This window comes from Carassius carassius, chromosome 47 (genome assembly GCF_963082965.1).
Source record: "Carassius carassius chromosome 47, fCarCar2.1, whole genome shotgun sequence".
NCBI lineage: Eukaryota > Metazoa > Chordata > Actinopteri > Cypriniformes > Cyprinidae > Carassius > Carassius carassius.
Window position 1 is genome coordinate 16227086 of NC_081801.1, and position 20983 is coordinate 16248068.

The 20983-nt window shown below is 37.0% G+C and overlaps 1 protein-coding gene across 4 annotated transcripts in view; it reads right to left on the bottom strand.

Moving 5' to 3' along the window:
• Positions 1-12921: 12921 nt before the first annotated feature.
• LOC132130472 (rap1 GTPase-activating protein 2-like) overlaps positions 12922-20983 on the bottom strand; it is a 37193-nt gene continuing 29131 nt past the window's right edge. For all 4 annotated transcript variants that reach the window (XM_059542187.1, XM_059542186.1, XM_059542184.1 and 1 more), the window contains 15 exons: positions 20513-20596; positions 20178-20278; positions 19710-19839; positions 19468-19623; positions 19273-19344; positions 18238-18324; positions 17432-17572; positions 17196-17342; positions 16920-17011; positions 15861-15965; positions 15651-15768; positions 15470-15572; positions 15308-15378; positions 15114-15154; positions 12922-13554 (listed from right to left, as the gene is read on the bottom strand). In XM_059542187.1, coding sequence (XP_059398170.1) covers positions 15146-15154; positions 15308-15378; positions 15470-15572; positions 15651-15768; positions 15861-15965; positions 16920-17011; positions 17196-17342; positions 17432-17572; positions 18238-18324; positions 19273-19344; positions 19468-19623; positions 19710-19839; positions 20178-20278; positions 20513-20596 — 1416 coding nt within the window. In that variant the 3' untranslated portion in view covers positions 12922-13554; positions 15114-15145. The remainder of the gene's footprint in view (positions 13555-15113; positions 15155-15307; positions 15379-15469; positions 15573-15650; positions 15769-15860; positions 15966-16919; positions 17012-17195; positions 17343-17431; positions 17573-18237; positions 18325-19272; positions 19345-19467; positions 19624-19709; positions 19840-20177; positions 20279-20512; positions 20597-20983) is intronic.

Consider the following 20983-nt stretch of genomic DNA (forward strand, 5'->3'; position numbering starts at 1 on the left):
ATATTCTGTACAGGGCACACTGGTGCTACAGACACTGAATGTTTTTACATTAATATTCTGTACAGGGCACCCAAAATCCAAACCTTGTGGTTTTCAGACAAACATTTTCTTTATTTGAAAAGAAGGCCAAAAGGTATTAATAAAAAATTATAATAATAAAACACCAGGTTTGCTGTACTTGAAGGGCTGCACAATTTTGCCCAATGTTTTTTTATTATATATATATATATATATATATATATATATATATATATATATATATAACTAATAATGGTTATGGTTATTATTTCTAAAACACTAAACGAAATAAGGAACATTACTTTTGTAATAACACTTGTAGCGCCCTCAAGGATCAACGAACGCACGATGTAGAGTCATAAAACAGGGTTTATTCTGGTCTTGACAACCCGTGAGAACTGCTCACAAAAGAAAACAACATAAAGAAAAAACAAGATATCAGAGCTTGTTCTTATCCAATGTTACAGCTTCGTTGATAAGACATTAATCACAGAAAAAACTTTTAAAGAACACAAACCTCGTGAGCTGACATCCCAGAGGGGGCTAAATAATCCTTTATCTTCTTCTCTATCTTCTTTCTCTCTTATTTCTTAATTTTATCTCAAATTTTCACGTTTCTTTCATTCTTAGTGGAGCTAACCGGCAGCTACAGCCTGCAGATAGCATGTGTCTCAGCAAAATGGGCTCGGCAGAAACCCAAACATAAACAATTGTACCCGCTATAATCTACCAGTAGATGGCGCAAAAAGAGCACGCCTGGACACAGCTCAATGGGACATTAAATGCTAAAACTGTTACACTCCCAACAATCACTTGTGATTTTTAAAGAACAAATTATCAACTATGACTAATGAATAGCTTATGAATTAAAGAATATGAACTATATTTTAGGCAGAGCGAGGTTGAGAATCTTCTTCTGCCTCCATCAGAACGACTGTCTTCTGAATGGGCCTTTCCAGATGAACGGGTTTGGAGGTACGTTTTCCTTCTTCGTCCAGGTTTTGATCACTCATTAACAATTTTACCTTCCTCACTATTCCATCCTTTCCAGGGTAGACTTCAGCGATCTTCGCCAATTTCCACTGGCTGCGTGGAGTTATCTCGTCTTTCAGGAGAACAATATCATCAAACTTAGCATTCTTATGCTCCTTGGTCCACTTCTGTCTACCTTGAAGGTTTAACAAATACTCTTTTTTGTCCAGAAGGTGTTGGCGAGGAGTTGAACACGACGCCACCTCTTACGGAGATAAAGATCTTCCTTTACAAACCTTCCTGGAGGTGGGGAGATGATTGTTGACTTCATGGTCAGTATGTGGTTTGGTGTTAAAGGTTCTGGGTTTGATGGATCACACAGTTGGTCAGTAGTCAATGGCCTGCTATTGATGACTGCCATTACCTCATACAGGAATGTCCTTAGAGAAGAGCTGTCGAATTGTTTGCTGGATTGATCCAGGATTGACGTGAGTACACTTCTTATGGTGCGGATTTGTCTTTCCCAGACACCACCCATGTGACTTGACGCTGGGGTGTTCATGAGAAACTCGCAGTCCAGTTTTTCCAGCTTTGCTTGATCCATTTCCTTTAATGCTTCAGCAAACTCATTTCTGGTGCCGACAAAGTTCGTGCCTTGATCACATCTTATCTGCCGAACTGTACCTCTGATGGCTATGAATGCACGTAAAGAGTTGATGAGGGAATCCGTCGATAGATCATCAAGCATCTCAAGATGTACTGCTCTGGAGCACATGCAGGTGATTAACAATCCATAACGCTTTAACTCCTTGCGGCCATCCTTGACGTAAAAAGGACCAAAGCAGTCCATCCCACAGTAGGTGAATGGTGGTGTAGTTTCCATCCTATCCTCCGGGAGGTCTGCCATCTTCTGCTGCTCCGTGCACCTTCTGAATCTTCTGCATTTTAAACATTTATAGATGTAAGACGAAACAATCTTACTGCATCCAAGTATCCAGTATCCATTAGCTCGCAGCTCGTTCATCGTGATCCCTCTTCCTTGATGGTATGTCTTCTCGTGATAATGTTTGACGAGTAATGTAGACACATGACTGTTTCTTGGTAGGATCACAGGATGTCTGACATTAGGATGCAAAGCAGCATGTGTTAAGCGTCAGCCTACCCGAAGAAGGCCTTGGTTGTCGAGAAATGGACATAACTTGCTGACCCTGTTTTTGGTCTGCATCACCTCATGATGTTGTAAGGTTTTTATCTCCTGAGTAAACGCTGCTGCTTGGACCATCTTTATTATGGTTACCTCTGCTTCTTTTCTCTCTTGTAGGTTAACAATGTTAAATGACTTCTTGTGATCCTTTGCTTCTTTAACATAGCGCTTGAGTCTGGCCAAAGCTTTAATCATTCTCAACCAGTTGGAAAACTTCTGAAGCCGATCTAACAGTGACATTTGTTCTTCTACTTGTATCGTGTAGACTTGAACTTTCCTGATCTCTGGGTCACTGTTCGATAACTCTCCCACCTTAAGTACACTACTGGTTATGACCTTCTGCCAGAGAAGATCTTTGCCCTTGAACCAGTTTGAAGCTACAAGTTGTTCTGCTGTAAGGCATCTTGAGGCTTGGTCTGCCGGATTGTCTTTGGAAGTTACATACCACCATTGTGTTGACTCTGTACTTTGTTTGATGCGTTCGACACGGTTTGCAACAAACACGTGAAACCTTCTGGCCTCATTACTGATATAGCCGAGCACCACTTTAGAGTCAGTCCAGTACCTTTCTTCTGAGATTTCTATTTCCAATTCCTTTTTTAGCATGTCACCGGTGCGAACGGCTGCTGACAACTCTAGACGTGGTATAGTTGTGACTTTGGATGGTGGAACTCTTGATCTTCCCATCACCAAGGTGCAGTAAACTTCACCAGATGTGCTTATTGCTCTCAGGTAGGTGCACATGCCATATCCAGATGCACTTGCATCAGAAAAATGATGCAGTTCATAGTGTTGTGCCTTGAAGTTTGAAGGAATGTAGCATCTGCAAATTTTTACATCTGCCAGGTTTCCCAGGTCCCGGAGCCAAGACTCCCACTGTGGTCGAAGACTGTCAGGTAAACTATCATCCCAGCTGAGCTTATCTCGGCACATTTGTTGCAAGATTTGCTTTCCTAGCAAAATGAAAGGGGACACAAACCCAAATGGATCGAACACAGGATGTGGACTGTGACTGTGGATAATACTCCTCTTCGGGTTAGTGGATTTTCCTTAACAACCACTCGGAACTGGAATTGGTCTGATTCCACACACCATTGTACACCAAGTGCTCTCTCCATATGCACTTCACCAAGTGCCATGTCTAGATCTTTGGCAACTACAGCACATTCTTCCTTTGGAAGCGAAGCTAGAACTTGGGTGCTGTTTGAGATGAACTTATGCAGCCGAAGGTTGCCCATCCTGCAGAGCTTGCGTGCTTCATTGACAAGCTGTATTGCTTGCTCTTCAGTGTCGACACTTCCTAGTCCATCATCGACATAGAAGTTAGTTTTGATGAACTTGATGGTTTCTTCATCAAAACATCCTTCTCCTTCAGCTGCGAGGTGTTTGAGGCCATAGTTTGCGCAACCTGGAGAGGACGCTGCGCAGAATAAGTGTACTTTCATTCGGTAGACAGTGAATGGAGTTTCGAGGTCTCCGTTCTCCCACCACAAGAACCGTAGGTAATCTTGATCGCAAGCATTCACATGAAACTGGTGGAACATGCGTTCAATATCACACATGAAAGCCACTGGGCCTCTTCGGAAGCGACACAAGACTCCAAGCAGGGTGTATGTTAGCTCTGGACCAGTCAGGAGATGGTCATTTAGTGAGGTGTCTCTGAACTTGGCGGAGGCGTCAAAGACAACGCAAATCTTTCAGGTTTTTGGGGATGATACACCCCATGGTGTGGGATGTACCAAGCTGGTCTCTTGTCAATGTCTTGCTCTGGTACTCTTTCAGCATCCCCAAGGGCTATTATCTCATCCATGAACTTCTTGTAGTCCATGTAGTACTGCTTGTTCCTCTTGAGCTTTTTTCCTAAACATTTGAGGCGATGAATAGCACATGCCTTGTTATCTGGAAGGTTAGGCCTTTCACTCTTGAATGGGAGTGGCATCTCAAAATGGCCATCCTCCTTGTGTCTAATGCCTTTCCTTATCTTTGCTAGAAATTTGAGATCTTCTTGAGAGATGTTTACATCTTCTGTGAACTTCTCAACAAAGTCAGATTCCAACATTTTCAGGACCTCTGTAGGGGAGATCATTTCCTTTATTTGAGTTCTGAAAACATAGTGAACCTTGTTGGTGAAGTTTGAGGAGGTTTGAATATCTGGCACCACTTCCTTCACATTGACTTGATGACTTACTCCGAAAGGATCTCCATAATCAAGACATGGATTGCCATAACCCACAATACTCCATCCCAGATCAGTCCTTTGTGCGAACGGCTGATTTTCGTTTCCTGACACAACCTGACGAGGAACAAGTGCTTGGGGGCGGTTGTAGCCAATCAGTAGGCCAATATCACAGCTTTGTAGTGGAGCGATCTCCTCCGCAATGCATTCAAGATGAGGCCATGCCTTGGCTGTTACAGGGGTTGGAATGTGATCTCGGTTTGCAGGTATGAAGTCCCTTGCATATGTTACTGGTAGGGAAATTGTCTTATTTGAATAAAATCATGTTACTTGTAGACCTGAGAGCTTGCGACACGACACAACTGTGTTTCTTGATGACATGGTGGTAAGCCTTAGCTGAGCTGATTTACCTTTAATATGCAGAGCTTGTGCTGTTTCTTCGAGAATAAAGGTTGTGTCGCTCTGCGTATCAAGGAGCGCGTACACAAGAACTTCATGCTCTGGCTTGCCTTCAGCTGACACCCATACTGGAACAATGGAGGATGTGTGAGTGTCATCAACGTTCTGTGCAACTCTGTTAGATGTTGCTTCGCTTGTTGTTGGTGTGACGGTATCTCCTTGTAAAGTGTCTGGGTTTCTTTGTCTTGTCCTGTCACTGCTGGTTTGACTTTTTCTTGTTCTTTCTTCTCTGGTACGGTTATCATGAAGACATGTTGGATGTTTTTTATCACATGTATCACAGGTGGCTCTGCTTTCACAATCCTTGGAATGGTGACCAGACTTTAGACAGCCAAAGCATAACTTCTTGTCTTGAACAAAATTTAGTCTCTCATAAATACTCTCACTCATAAACTTCCAGCAATTAAGTAGGCTGTGACCCAACTTCTCACAGTAAACACAACTAGTACTGACAGATCTTTCATTTAAGTTAGTTGCCAGTACCTTCGCTCCATAGCCTTTGTTCTTTTGTGTTTTTGTACTTTCAATTTCAATTGGTTTCAGAGCGAAAAGAGATGTTATGGGGTTACAGGCAATTTTGGCTTCCCGTGAGATGAAGTCCACAAATTGGCTGAAGCTCGGGAAGGTGTGGTTTTCCTCTTGCACTTCCATAACCTTTCTATTCCATTTTGAAGTGAGCCAATCTGGGAGTTTTGCAAGCATTTTTTGGTTTTCATTGCAGTCATTGAACACTTCAAGCCCCTTCATTTGTAACATGGCTGTCTTGCAGCAGCAGAGGAAGTCAGCAAATGAAGTTCCATAATGTCTTTAGAGTTTATCTTTGGCCATGCATCGAGTTTGTCTCGATAGGCTTTGGCTACGAGGAAGGGATTGCCATACCTCTCTTCGAGAACTGACCATGCTGCATAGTATGCTGATTCTGTGCCAAGCGGAAAGTAGCCTTCTATCGCCTTCTTTGCAGGCCCACTTACATACTTTCTCAGGTAATAAGTCTTCTCTTCAACTGGTATATTTTTCCTGTCGATCAGAGTTTGAAAGGAAATCTTCCAATCATTATATCTAATAGGATCGCCACTGAATATTGTAGGCTCTGGTACCGGAAGACGGCTTACACTAAGAGACTCTGCAAATGCTTTGACCAGATCTGTCGTGTTCACTTCTCGTTGAGGTGTCATAATTTGCGGTGAAGAACACTGTTTGCAATGTGAGTCATTGTTTTCAGACTTGACTTCATTGTTTTTGGCAGGACTGTGGTGAAGTAGGCTGTATATCTCTTCATCTGAACATTCACTTTGTTCATACACCTGCTGTCGAGCCTTTGCTGCATTTAGCTTTTTTATTGTCTCAAGTCGCTCTACTTCTCTGCGCTTAGCTTCTAGAGCTCTCTGTCTTTGTGCTATTTCCGCTTCTTGTCTTTCGATTTCCTTCATATGAGTTTCTTGTTCAAGCAGAACTTGCAGAGCAGCTTCATTTGCTGCAACATCAGCAGCTGCCTCTTGTCTTTTGGCTGAAAGCCTGCTGGAGCTTCTAGAGGAGACCCTTGAGCGAGAAGAGAGCTTAGTGTGGTGTGACTTTACACTCATCTTGTCTGAGGCTACTAACTTAGATATAGGCTCAGTCTCTTTCCAGTTTTCATCTCCTTGAACTTCAGATTTACTTGGGTTAGAGCACTTTGCTACTGCTCCGATAATTGTCTTTGTTATGGATTCACATGTATCCATTCTCCGTCTTGTCTCATTATCTGGAGATTCAATGCGTCTCAACTCAACAAAGGCAGCATTCACACCCTCAGAAGCATTTGAAACCTTGGAGACATGGTCCTGTAGCAGATCCTCTGAGTACTTATCTTCTATGGCTCCTTTAGCGTCCTTAACAGCAGCTTTCCACTTCTCATAGTGTCCTCTGAAACGACATGCAGCCTTCTCTACGAGCTCCTTGTGGAGTTCTTGGCCCTTTTCCGTCAGTGTACGGACTCTTTGGCTTCTCCGTGCTCTTCGTGAGGTAGTAGAGACATCATCAGCTGTGCCTTCTGCTGCTTGTAATTCCTTGTCTGTATGAGGTTGTTCCACATCACCATCTTCATTTACTTCTGGATTAACCTCATGCTCTGCCATTGTTGGAGTTTTTATTTATTCTATTTAATTTTTATTTGTAACTTAGTCTTAAGTGCAGAATTTAATGAAGCAGCTTAAATTCGATTTGGTAATGAGTGAATGAATGTTGATCTTATTTTAGCTTACTGTTGTAACCTTGAAGCACAGTTATAACTCTTTAGATATAACTTAAAGTCAAGATTTAAATAACTAAGTAAGAAACACTATTAAATATTTTTACCAAGCTCGAATATTTATCTTCTGATACTTACTGAAATCCACTGAATGTGCAGGTTACTTATCACAACATCAAATTTAACACTGTATGAATATCAGTCACTTAAGCAGTAGAAATCTAAACAATAGAAAATATTCCAGTCTTTTACTTTTTTTCATCAATAGAGAGAGATTAGTCTTAATTCCTTTAACAGTCCATTTTTCTCTCTCTCTTGTAGAAGATTTCAAGTTAGTCCTTTAACCGGGGCAACACTTATTTTTCGGGGCACCTGAACGTTCCAGCAGTGGCTCCTTCCTTGCTGTGCATCGCCGTGGCTGATGGTGGCACCTGTTGCTCGTTGTCGGCACCGTCAATTATCTACCCGCGCTCAGCAGACACACAATTAAGCAATAATGAGTACTCAATTAATTTATTTTTAATTCATACTCGTCACCGGAGGGCGCCCTCGCGCAGAAACTCCACAAGAACTGATGAAGTTCCAGGAAATTCAGCTTTCGCCGTAGATGTAGCTGAATAACATTCAGATAGACGTTTTACTGATGAAACTTGATGAAAATAAACAATGACTGCGACAATATATGCTTTTATCTCTGCTCTTCAAACCATCGCGTGTATTTTAATGAGAATAAAGTTTAAAATGCAATCCTAATGCAAATTTATTCTGCGCGTTGTATTACCATGTGGACTCTGATTGGACAGTGGAGAGGTACTCATGTTTATGTAATGATCTGTTTAAATGAAGATATCTCCAAATGCATTCTTATTAGTTCTTAATGAGGTTAAAGATATCTCCAAACGAACATGGACTCGGAGTTATTCTGTTTTTGATATAATCTTTTAATTTCTGACTAGTAATTATTGCAATAGTATCTAGTATCTATTTAAATATTACTAGTAAGTATTAATTAGATACTAGTACTTATTTTGTAGATACTGGTACATATTCATTAGATACTAGTTCTTATTCTTTAGACACTAGTACCTTTTTTAATCACTACTAGTAACTATTCTTATCTTACTAGTCAGATCTGCTTTTTTACTCGTCTTATGTTATGACTAGTCCAAATGGCTACAGTAGAGTTCAACAAAAAACATTACTAGTGAATTAAAAAATCATACTAGCAACATTTAGAATAAGTACTAGTATCTAATAAATGTGTACTAGTATCTATTAAATAAGTACTAGTATCTAATGAATGAGGACTAGTTTTTAATAAATAAGCACTAGTACCTAATGAATAAGTACTAGTATCTAATAAATAAGTACTAGTATCTAAAAAATAAGTACTAGTATCTAATTGATAAGTACTAGTATCTAATAATAAGTATCTAATGAATAAGTACTAGTGTCTGTTTAATAGGTACTAGTATCTAATGAATGAGTACTAGTATCTAAAAAAATACATAATAGTACCTAATGAATAACTACTAGTACATAAAAATTAAGTACTAGTCACTAATGGAATACATACTAGTCAAAACTGAATAGTTGATATCTCAATGACGGAACCCCATAGAAGTCAATAGCAAAAATTAAAAATTTGTTACTAGTAACAATATAAAAGTTACTAGTCGCTATTGAATTAAGTACTAGTTGTAACAAGGAGTCGGAGGCGTTCGGATCCAGAAACAAGTAACCAGAAACAAGCAGAGATCGGGACAGGCAGCGGAGAATCAGAGTCGGAATAAACAGTCCAAAGGTCAAAACACAGGAATAACAAACACAGGAATAACAAACACAGGAATAACAAACACAGGAATAACAAACACAGGAATAACAAACACAGGAATAACAAACACAGGAATAACAAACACAGGAATAACAAACACAGGGAAAACAAACACAGGGAAAACAAACACAGGGAAAACAAACACAGGGAAAACAAACACAGGGAAAACGCTCGGAAATGTCAGACTGGCTAAACAAGACTTCGCAGTGAGTGAGAGTGAGTGTGCTGCTTTTATGTGTGTGTGTAAATGAGGTGCAGGTGTGGCAAGGAAATTGGCTGATGAATGAGGTGCAGGTGTGGCAGGGTGATTGTGATGCAGTGACTCATGGGTAATGTAGTTCGGGTGTGGTGCAACAGTTTGAGAGGTGCTAGTGTCCAAGTGACAACTGGTGGTGAATGGGTGGAAGGGTCCTGACTGGAGTGCCCTCTACTGAAGCTCATGGGCACTCTATCTAATGATCGTGACACTAGTATCTAATGAATAAGTACTAGTATCTAATTAATAAGTACTAGTATTTAATCAATAAGTACTAGTATCTAATTAATAAATACTAGTACCTAATAAATAAGTACTAGTATCTAATGAATAAGTACTAGTACTTAATGAAAAAGATACTAGTATCTAAAAAATAAGTACTAGTAACAGGAAAAATATACTAGTACAGTTTATAGATTAAATGTTACAACGGCCTTCCATAGACTCTGCTAATTGTGACCCGACCTCTTTGACTAAAGAAGATTAAGCATTCTCTAACATTCATATTTAGGATTAAATGTATTATTATGTGAGTCAGAAAGAGAGAGAGAGAATCCTAATATAAAAGAGTAGAATCAGTGTAATTATCTTTCCAGTCTGCTATAGTAAATGTTAATTAAAATAATTTATAACCTAAATAACAAACTACATTTGGTGTAAATTATGTTTACAAGACCATTTTACTGGTAGCCTTGCTTGTATTAAAAGCACAATCAGAAAAGCTTTAGGGACTTCACAAATAGTTCTTGGGAATGATTTCAGGGGCCACTAGGATAATGCATTTGACATTAAAATAGGCCATAAAAACAGATTTTTTTAATTATTTTTTTTAAAGGATGGCTTTTAGGCTTACTTGTGTGTTTTGCTCCCAGTTTGTTTTTCTCACCTTGAGAAGTTTGCTTCAAAGATACTATACCAAAAAATAAAAACAACTAATATACATATGATGCTTTTTGTGATACAACAAGTTTACTTCACTGTCTCTGACAAACAGTGGCACGGGTTCACATTATTGTAGAGATTTTTAGCCTGGGGTCCTCAAAGGGTCTGTGGAAAAGTTCAGAGACAATTTTAAATAATGAGAATTTATTCTAAATGATTTTAACAAAGGGTTACACCACTTTATTTTATGGTGTCTTTTTAACGGTGTAACTATGCATTTAAGTACTGAGTTATATTAATTAACTACATGTACTTATTTTAAGGTTAAGGTTTGGTTAATTCTTAAGTTTAATTGCATGTATTTATGCATAATTAATTGTTATTATAAAAGTAAGTACATGTAATATGTGTAACAATGACACCTTAAAATAAAGCTTTACCTAATAAAGCTTTTATTATAAAAAGCATAAAATGTCTGGCTTTAAATTATACAATATAAAACATTCTACAGTTTGAAAATAAAAAAGTCATTTTAAATGCCATATTAAAAACAGTTCATATGATAGTTCTAAAGCTTGTTTCCATCAGTTGTTTGCAGTAACTATTTATTTATTTATCTTAATGACATTCTTGCAGGAAATATTAATGTGTATAAATGTGGTTTAAGCATCCAAATAATTTTTGGGGCCACTGTATGTCTGTACATCCTGTCACACATCGCTGTACATCCTGTCAATCATAGCACATATTGTTGCAAAAGTTATAAGAGGTCCAGTAAATTATACAGTAAGGGGTTGTGTAGCTAAGTATGGCTCACAAATAGAACAAAGGCTTCAAAATACAATATTTTATTTAACAAAATCAACATTGCCATACAGAAACCTTTACACGTGTAGCAGTACAATCATAGAGATATAAATTAACACAGCTCTTTTTGTTAAGCAATTTATACTATAAGGAAACTAAAAATAATTTTTACCAAAGACTGAATGGAGAATGGAGAAGTCCCTTTAAATGTAACACATTTCAGCTGTTTGTGACAATAATGGTTTATTTTGCTGTGATCCATGGAATATACACAATGAATATATACACATATGAGCAGGGTCGGACTGGCCATCGGGAGCAGCGGGACATTTCCCGGTGGCCTGACGGTCATTCTGGCCTGCGGCTGCCGCTGTGTAGTCGATCAGACTGACGTGCAATAGGCTGGTAACGTTATACAACTGCGAATTAATTGACGGTTTTATGAATCTACGAATCAGGCGATCGCGGAGTGAAAATGACACCACCACATGACCAAACATCAGCGAAGCACTGCCTATATTCAGAGGCAGGCTTTATCTTAGAAAATCGCGCAAAAAATGGAGCGTAAACGCAAAGGAGGAGCAGAGAGGGAACGTATAAAAAGGAGAAAAGCCCTGGCCACAGACGCAGCAAATTGCTGCAAAATCCCAGCCATGTTCGCCAGTAAGGGAGCAGGTCGATCAGAATTACATTTATATTTACAAGGGATGGGACGGTTCACTGAAAAAACCGAACCGTTCAGTTCTCAACACACTGTTCGGCACGCGCTGGGACAGCTGTTCAACTTAAATCTGACAAAACATCTGTAATATGGTTTACTATAAATAACACGTAAAACAAACGGGGTTCAGCAAATATATGTTTCTGCTGATGGAAGCGCATTCTGGATTCCCAGACATTACAACAGCGATGAAAAAAAAAAAAAAAACGGGACAAATCATTGACTCTTGTTCAATACTAATACGAACACTGGATCAGATCATTCTCTTAAAGTGACAGTCTTTATATTAATCGAACAGCAACAACAAATAAATCACTCACTGCTCTTGATTAAAAAGCTTTTTTTAACTTTAATAAAGAATAATCTTTAATTTATAGTCCAAAATGCAATGCTGTTTTACATTTGATTACTTTATTTAATTTCTGTACCTAAAAACTAATGCAAGACCTACCTAAAAAAAACTGAAAGTCAGTTTATTTTATTTGTATCTTTACTATGTTGTATTTATTTGTGCTGTCGCTTGTAGTTAGAATATTCTTAATAATATGATAATATATATATTTTTTGAAAGTATAACTTTTCCATAAACATAGCACATACCACGGTACCGAAACTGTGACTCTAAAACCGTGAAACAAACCGAACTGTGAAAAAGTTGAACTGTTCCACCCTAATATTTACAAAATCATTTTGGCAGACGGACGCTTTCATTCAAAGCGACTTACAATAGATACAATCTATTTAATATTTTTTTTAGTGCCAAAATTAACCAGAAATTGATTTTTCATTTCTAGAGTTTCTAGCGTTCAATTTCTAGTGTACAATGCTTATTTATTTTGAAGGTGATGAAGGAAGCAACAGTAGCACTAGTGCTGCTATTACTCCTGCTGTTGAACAAGAGGGTGGACAGTTCAGCTTTTGAGTCAGAGCAGGAACCTTCAGGTAAAGGTTTAATCTATAAGCAAAACTAAACATGCTGGCTATACTCTTAGAAAAATATGTGCTTTTATGACTTATAAGGTGATCATTGGGACATACAATTGATGGCTGCATAATTAATATAGATTAATATGAAAGTGCTTATTTCATATTGCAGAGAAACTCAATGTGCAGAGTGAGAGAGAGGGGGATTAAGGGAAAGATGATAGAGACAGTGAATGCCTTGATACTTCTTGATACTTCATTTGATTATTTTGCCCATCCACAGTCTAAGGATTTTGATTTATTTTTTAAGTATAACCCAATTCAAACAACTGAAAGAGCCAAATTCCCGGCCTGATTTACTGTCCCAGTCCGCCACTGCATATGAGTGGTTTTCTAATATACACAGGCATCAGTGATGGAAGTACCCATTAAGTTAAGTTTTATTATAATAATATATATTATAAATAACTCTTCGGGGAACACCGTAGCGGCTGAAAACATCTCCAAACAATGGCTGATTTTAGGGCAGATTTTCAGGGATTGCTCAAGTGTGAGTGTTACAGAGAAAAGCAATGTTGTGCTAGCCTATTTTATTATTATATGACCTCTATAGTGCATTTTAGATTGATTTGTTACTAAATTAATTTGTATAATGATATCTTCTGTGGCAAGTTTTTCCAGCAGTAATAGCGCCGGTCAAGTGCATTTATGTGAGTCTCAGAATACCGTGGAATGTTTCAGGTGCTGGTTATATTGTTAATTAAAATAAAATGTGTTGTTTTATTACTATTAAGCGAGGATAGTTACTGTTATTGACCTACTAATCCAAGTTTGTATTTCATTAACTCACAAGATATTGGATTATTTATTTATTTCTTTACTGTGAAAGACTTCAAAATGTGCAAAATCAATAAATGTGCCGAGTCCGTGTCAGTTGACCACCTGCAGCAGAAACTAGAGGAGATTCTAACTGTGTGCTTAAGCGTGTGTGCTTGTTCCTGTGATGTTCCTCCTTCATTTCTCTCCTTCTCAGTCCTGACAGTGTTTGATCTTCAGTGCTGATCCATTGCTTTTCTGGATGGAGAGTTTAAGGGGTTAGTAAATAGCATATAAGAAATATATTTTTGACATGAACATAATTGAAAAAGAATCAATGATTATGAGAGTGGTTTTAATGACCAATAACAGGTAATCTGAGAGGTTGTGCTTAAAATAATCATTGTCCATCACTCTGATGGATGCTTCTAAATTTCCGTCACGCTCTATTTTATTCCATTGTAGAAAAAAATATTATCATAGCATTATGGTTTAACAACTGAAGTCACATGCACTATTCTGTCAATGTTCTTGGTACCTTCCTTGCTGTCTTTGGAGGGTAAGAAAGCTCTCAAATTTCACGAAAAATATCTTAATTTGTGTTTTGAAGATGAACAAGATGAAGAAGATGAAGGTCTTACAGGTTTGGAACGACATGAGGGTGTGTAATTAATGACAGAATTATCATTTTTTAGTGAACTATCACTTTAACTCATGTCTCTCTCCTGGTCTATTTTTGCAGGGGAGTTTAAAAATCAGCATTCTTTACTGTGAAAATGTTTCTAAACACCTCACACCAGATACGTTTTTTTATCTGTCAAAATGACAAGAAAGGAACGGGTAAACTATCTGTAAATGTTATCAAAATAGTATAAATCAGAGGTTTTTAAACCCTCTCTGAGGACACCATGGGCCTCGAAACATTCTAGGGAGTCCATGGAAAAGTTCTGAGAAAAATAAAACAAAAAACAAAACAAAATTTTAACTCAATTTAAAAAACGAATTCTTCTGAAGTTGACTTTAACATTTTTTTATCCATTATTTTGAACTCAAACGCTCACTTCAAAACCAGACACTGTGAAAACTGTCATTTAAGACAATTTAAAGCAAACTGAAACACAGGGCGCACATATTATTTGTGCAGTATAGTATTATTTCTTTCTTAAAGAATAACCTAAGATACTTCTGAAAAAAAATGGTTAGAAAAATTATAATTATCATAAATGGATATTATATGTACCCAAAATGATAGAACGACTAAATGAGTCTTCAGACATGAAATTAAAAGCTGTCTTTATACTATATATATTATAATATTTATATTATAATTTGTGTCCCTGGAGCACTGTCCCTGGATATTTGTAGCAATAGCCAAAAAAACATTGTATGGGTCAAAATTATAGATTTTTTTTTTTTGAAGTAAAGATCATGTTCCATGAATATATTTTGTAAAGTTCCTACCATAAATATACCAAAACGTATTTTTTGATTAGTAAAATGCATTGCTAAGAATTAATTTGGATAACATTAAAGGTGATTCTTTCAGTATTTAGATTTTTTTGCATGCTCAGATTCCAGATTTTCAAATAGTTGTGTCTCAGCCAAATATTGTCCGATCCTAATAAACCATACATCAACGGAAAACTTATTTATTCAGCTTTCAGATGATGTGTTAATCTCAATTTTTAAAAAATTTACACTTAAGACTGGTTTTGTGGTGTGAAAAATTAAGAAATAATAATTTCAGTATATGCAGCCTCTAGTTTTACTTCTCCCCCAAGACTATGTGCCGTTTATGAATTTCATGAGTAACTTACAATGGTTCTGGTCGTCTTTGACATTCTCTTTGCTAATGTCCCTGTGAAAAAAAAGGATTCAAGTCACAAATCAATGAATAAACTTACATTGAACCACACACACTCTCAACCAAATGACTAAACAACCAAAGAAACACTACAGAGAAAGATAGAGAATGAAAGAGCAACAACAAAGTCATTGGATGAAGTCTTACGGCAGCGGACTGGCTCAATCTGTCAAAGCGGAACTTCAGATTGGATCTGGGCGAGATCTTATTCCTAAAATCTATTAATAGAGAGATATGCAAAAACATATAACTCATTAAGCTGTACATTTTGAATTTAAATGTCGAATGTGAGGGAAGCATCTCAAATACCTGTTGGACTGCGGCACATGATTACTGGTGCGCCTGCACCCTGTCCCTCGGTGCTCAGAGAGCCAAAGACTGGTGAGAGACTAGGAGAAATCTGGAGGCTGCTCTGAAGACATGAGAGAACAGACTTAACATGCACACTTCTCATAGCAACATTAATGAACATGAAGACACATGAACATACAGGCTCGTTCTCCTCCAGAGTCTCTAGGTCTCCTGCAGCACTGCCGAAGCTGCTGGTGCTGGAAGAGGATTGAGAGATATCTGGTCTTCCACTGACCTCCTTCAGCTTGAGAGATGGCCTGTAAAAACAGACAGGAAAAAATGAAAGAAAGTATTATTAGCTATTAAGAAAACACATTTATTAAGTACCAGTAACGAAACAGAAAATGACCTCTCATTGATCAGGATCTCTGGAGAGCTAGGATTGGACGACATCTCTGATCTCACTTCCTGTGAATGGGGACCAATATCTAGACTTCTTTGATCACACAGGACACTAAAATAACAGACAAACCAAAGAAAAATACATTTCTCAATTGTCTAGCATTTTAGAGCATGCGTGTTTGTATGTGTGTGCAATGTGTTTGCAGAGCTGTCAAAGTGCAAATAAATATGTTTAATGTATTGTTTTATTTTTTTATTTTTAACGTATCTCAAATTTTACGATACAATATAATACTATTTCAAAAGCTGTCAACTCATTAAAAAGTAAATGTTTATATTTTATTTAATATATAATATATGTAGTATGTAACATATATGTGACCCTGGACCACAAAACCAGTTTTAGGTCACTGGGGTATATTTGTAGCAATAGCCCAAAAAAAAACATTGTATGGGTCAAAATTATCGATTTTTCTTTTATGCCAAAAATCATAAGGATATTGAGCAAAAATCATGTTCCATGAAGATATTTTGTACATTTCCTACTGTAAATATATCAAAACGTAATTTTTGATTAATAATATGCATTGCTAAGAATTCATTTGGACAACTTTTTCTAGTGATTTTCTCAGTATTTTGATTTTTTGCACCCTCAGATTACAGATATTCAAATACTTGTATCTCGGCCAAATATTGTCTGATCCTAATAAACCATACATCAAGTTTCAGATGATGTATAAATCTCAGTTTTGAAAAATTGACACTTAAAACTGGCTTTGTGGTCCAGGGTCACATATATAATATATATTTTATACATTTAATTAATATTTACAATATTTGCAAGAAATTGTAATAATCATTGTCTAAATGTAATATTTAAAAAATTTCTTTAAGATAAAAACAATGCAAAAGACAATTGTTTAATTATGGAAACAATTATTAAATTCTGTTGTTTTTATAATATCATCTTTATAATAACAATATTTTTAGTACACCGTAAGTAATTTGTATACATGTAAGTATTAGCATATTTATTAAATATGTATTTGTTGTGTATTTGTCAGACCTGCGTGTGTGGCGCTCTGGCTGTCCATCCATACTGGTGTGCAGCCGCGGGAACAGCCCAGAGCGTCTCTTCACCGGGCTCTTCACTGGAGACTAAAAATATATAAAAAAGCATTTTTTTTTAATCATATGCAGGGTTAATGAAACAAATCAAGTTATATTAAAATAATGAAAGTGAACTTCATAGTTACTACACTCTGGCTGTTACCACACTAACTTGGCCATTCAGATGCAGTTTATTTGTGTATCTGTGTTGTGGACATAAGAAGATGCTCACAGAGTTCTTGGCAGCCTCAGTGTTGCTGTGTGTCAGACCGACTCCGCTCAGGCTGGTGGGTACGCCTCCACCAACCGGAGAGCAGCGGCCGTGTTTCTGGGAGCCCACCATGGCCTCCATAGAGTGACTGCGCACGCGCATCGCCCGCTGAGACAGACACAAACACATTAAAAGATTAAAAGGATAGTTCACCATTTTGACAAGCTGCATGTGAATATGACTTTTTGATTTAATACCTTAATAGACTCCAGTATTCCTCCATGTCCTCCGTTCTCCAACCTCTCTTCGTCTGCGCTGAGGTGATGGCCCAGCATTGACTGTGTCCGCTTGTGTAACTCATTATGAAGATTATCTAGCAGTTCCGTTCGCGTTCTCTCCTATTTCACAAACACAAAACATATTATGACATGTTCTATTGACACTGATCTTACTGTTTTAAAATTTGGAGTCCCAGAAACCACAATGGTGTACACTACCATAAAAAAAAATAGGGTCAGTAAGAATAAAAATAAATTAATACTTTTATTTAGCAAAAAAAACATTAAATATAACAGTCAAATGTGACAGTTATGACATTTATAATGTTACAAAAAGTTTTACTTTTCATAAAAATTCTGTTTTTTTTGTGTGTTTTTTTTTTACTTTCTATGCATTAAATAATCCTGAAAAAATATATCACTGTGTCCACAAATAATAAATGCTTCTTGAGCATCAAGAAGGATCATTTGACACTGAAGACTGGAGTAATGATGCTGAAAATTCTACTTTGCCAACACAGCAATAAATTACACTTTAAAATATATTCAAGTTTGGTTTATAATCTAATCTCATATGATTTGGAAGAGCCAAGAAGTATCAAGTATTTCAGTTTTTTTCTTCTTTGAGCTATTAAAATGGCTTTGGGGTCTCTGAGACCCCCAATACAACATAAGGATTAACCATTCAGAGATCGTGGCAAAGGATAATTTTATCAGGCATTTGCTGTTCATATGTACATTAGAACTTTAATGTGGTAGTATATGATGCTCTATTGTTTCCTCACCTCCAGCTTGGCAAATCGGCTTGACCTGTAGCATGCCAACTCTGCATTGATGAGCTTGGTCAGCAGAAACTCTCTGAATTCTGGCCCCTAAGTGAGAATAGAATGACACGGCAAATATAACAAAGATGCAAGAGCAGTCTTAAAAGACAATGACGTGACAAAATCTTGCCTGTAATAAGCAATGTGACCTCCGGAAAAACAATAATGTGTCAGCAAACCGGCTGCCCTGCAAAATGTAATTTTCTTTATTCATTTTTCCTTTGCTTTCCCGTAAAAATATCGCAATATTGATAAAACAAGATCAATTTACTTGGAAAGCAAAAATTAATAAAAGATTCAGAAAATACACCTGTTTTCCTTTCTTGTTTTAAACATCCCTTCAACTAAAAACTGTTAGATTTATGCTTTAAAAAGAAAAACAATTGCCAACGTTGTAAGAAAAAATAAACATTTGAAATAAAAATCATTTAAGGTAAAAATGTATTTATATATTATGCAAAATTTCTCCAAGTAACCTAATATTTTTTAAGGGAGATAATGTATTTTAAATGGAAAACAAGGCAAAAATACGGTGCCCCTAAAGGAACCATTGCAAAAAATAAAAATACACAGACTTTTGTGTGTGTACAAGAAACTTTCATGTGCACACAAGAAAATTATCATATGTACGCAAGTAAATAGACGTGGCAAGCTAAACGGCATTAAATGCGACACATTTTACAAACATTAAAATGCTGTTACATAAAAAAAGAAATTTTATTACTGCTTACGCACGTTTTTGACATTGTCTGCTATCAGGATGGCGTATTTTATGGTGCTAATGCTATTTTAAATGCCATAAAAAAACATAGTTTTGTATGTAAATGTGATTTATTTATAGCGTAATTCTGACTCTTTTGGCTTGCCATAAAAATGTTTCTTGTGTGCACGTGATAGTCTGTGTATTTCATATTTTTGCAAAGGTCCCTTTAGGGGCTCTGTACTACAATACTAATATAAAAAATGCAGTGTGGAAGCTGTGGTGCAATAATTTACCTTTTTAAAGATGGGTGGATTGGGAAGTGGAGGGCCGAACTTAGGCACATCTTCACGTGCTGTGACAGACACCTACATATAATTACATTCAACATACAGTTAGAATCACCACAAATACTTTCCATAATCTGCAAACACTCTCAGTAACCACATTACTTTTTGCTTAAACATTTTACAAAATAAATTATGAAAAACCTTGTATGTGGTGTCATCTGTTCCGGGGTTTTCCACTTGAACTAGAATGTAGGCATGGAGGAAATTGGAAGCGATCATGTCAGGCACAAAAGGTGTGGCCTCCTCTTGAAAAACTGCAGCCACTATGTCATTTCCAATGTGGCGCTTCCTTTGGACCTATGTGTAGGAAAAAACAAACATACAGGGAATGACATGCTGTCTCTGGACGTTGGAATTGTGTAGATTTCAATCCTAGTGAGCACCTGCTGTATGTCTCCCTCAGTATGGGGGAGTTTGGTGGAGATGTGAAACATGAGTTCCTGTCCTCTGAACACAGTGTAGACTGACTGAGACCCCGTCTGACCGTGAGACACGTCCAGACCACCTCGAAATCTGAATATAAGACACAGAGAGAATATATACTGAAAGTACAAGTGTTTACTGATGAAACAGCATGACTGGAATTTAAGGATTTTGTGTGGAGAATTCGAAAAGCTGCACTTTTATACACTGCCGGGTATAGTGCATGTAATCTGGATTACATAATCAGATTCCAAAAGATCAAAAAGTTACCTAAAAGTGTAATATAATGGATTATGTTAATGTTAATGATTATGGAATCGGCAAAGGACTACAATTTGTAAGTAATCTACCCAGCACTGCTTTTATATATTCACACATCCTAACTATTCACAATCATATTTCTTTTTGAAGTCTCTCTAAGTTTTTACCCTTTAAAATCCTGCAGCTCTACACAGTCTCCCAGCACTCGGAGGAACTCTGTAAATGCTGGAGTTTCTTCACTGTTCCCGAACAACTCCACCTCCGAGGTCTGTGAGCATCAGAGAGTATCAGAAAACATCAGTGAATGGCAAACAATGAAGAAAACTGCAGGAAAGTGAGTGTGAAAAAATAATAGATAATACATTTCACATACAGTAACAACTTAGTGATTCATTGCTTTGGTGAAAGCTTCTGTTAAAGTATCCCTGAGAAGCCCAGTCTGGCCATCTTTGATATTTATAACAGGCAGTGAATTGCACACATTCAGCATTGATTTCCTCACCTGCCCAAACTTTTGGTAGATGACGCCAAACTTAAAAGTGTTGTTTAACTCATGCTCATCATAATTCACTATTAATTGAGAGCCCTGCAAACAAACAAACAAACATAAACAAAGATACACTTCAAACAAATAATATGCTCCTCATCAGTACAGCTTTGACAGCTCTTTAGTTACTCTAAAATTTCAGAAATAACCCCTCCCAAGCAAAACCATCTTGTTACTTTAATAAACAAGATGACGAAAGAGTTATAGTGCATTGCAAACATACTAATAATCTTATAATGTGTAATGGGGTTTTATCTGGCACATTAATATCATCTTGGCTAGAAGCAATATTGTTTTTAATGAAATATGCAAATCCCCCCACAAACTTCATAAAACTAATCTGAGGGATAAACATCATGTAATTAAAAAAAGTTCAAATAAACCATTTATATTTTAAATTGAAACATATAGTGGCCCCCTAAAAAT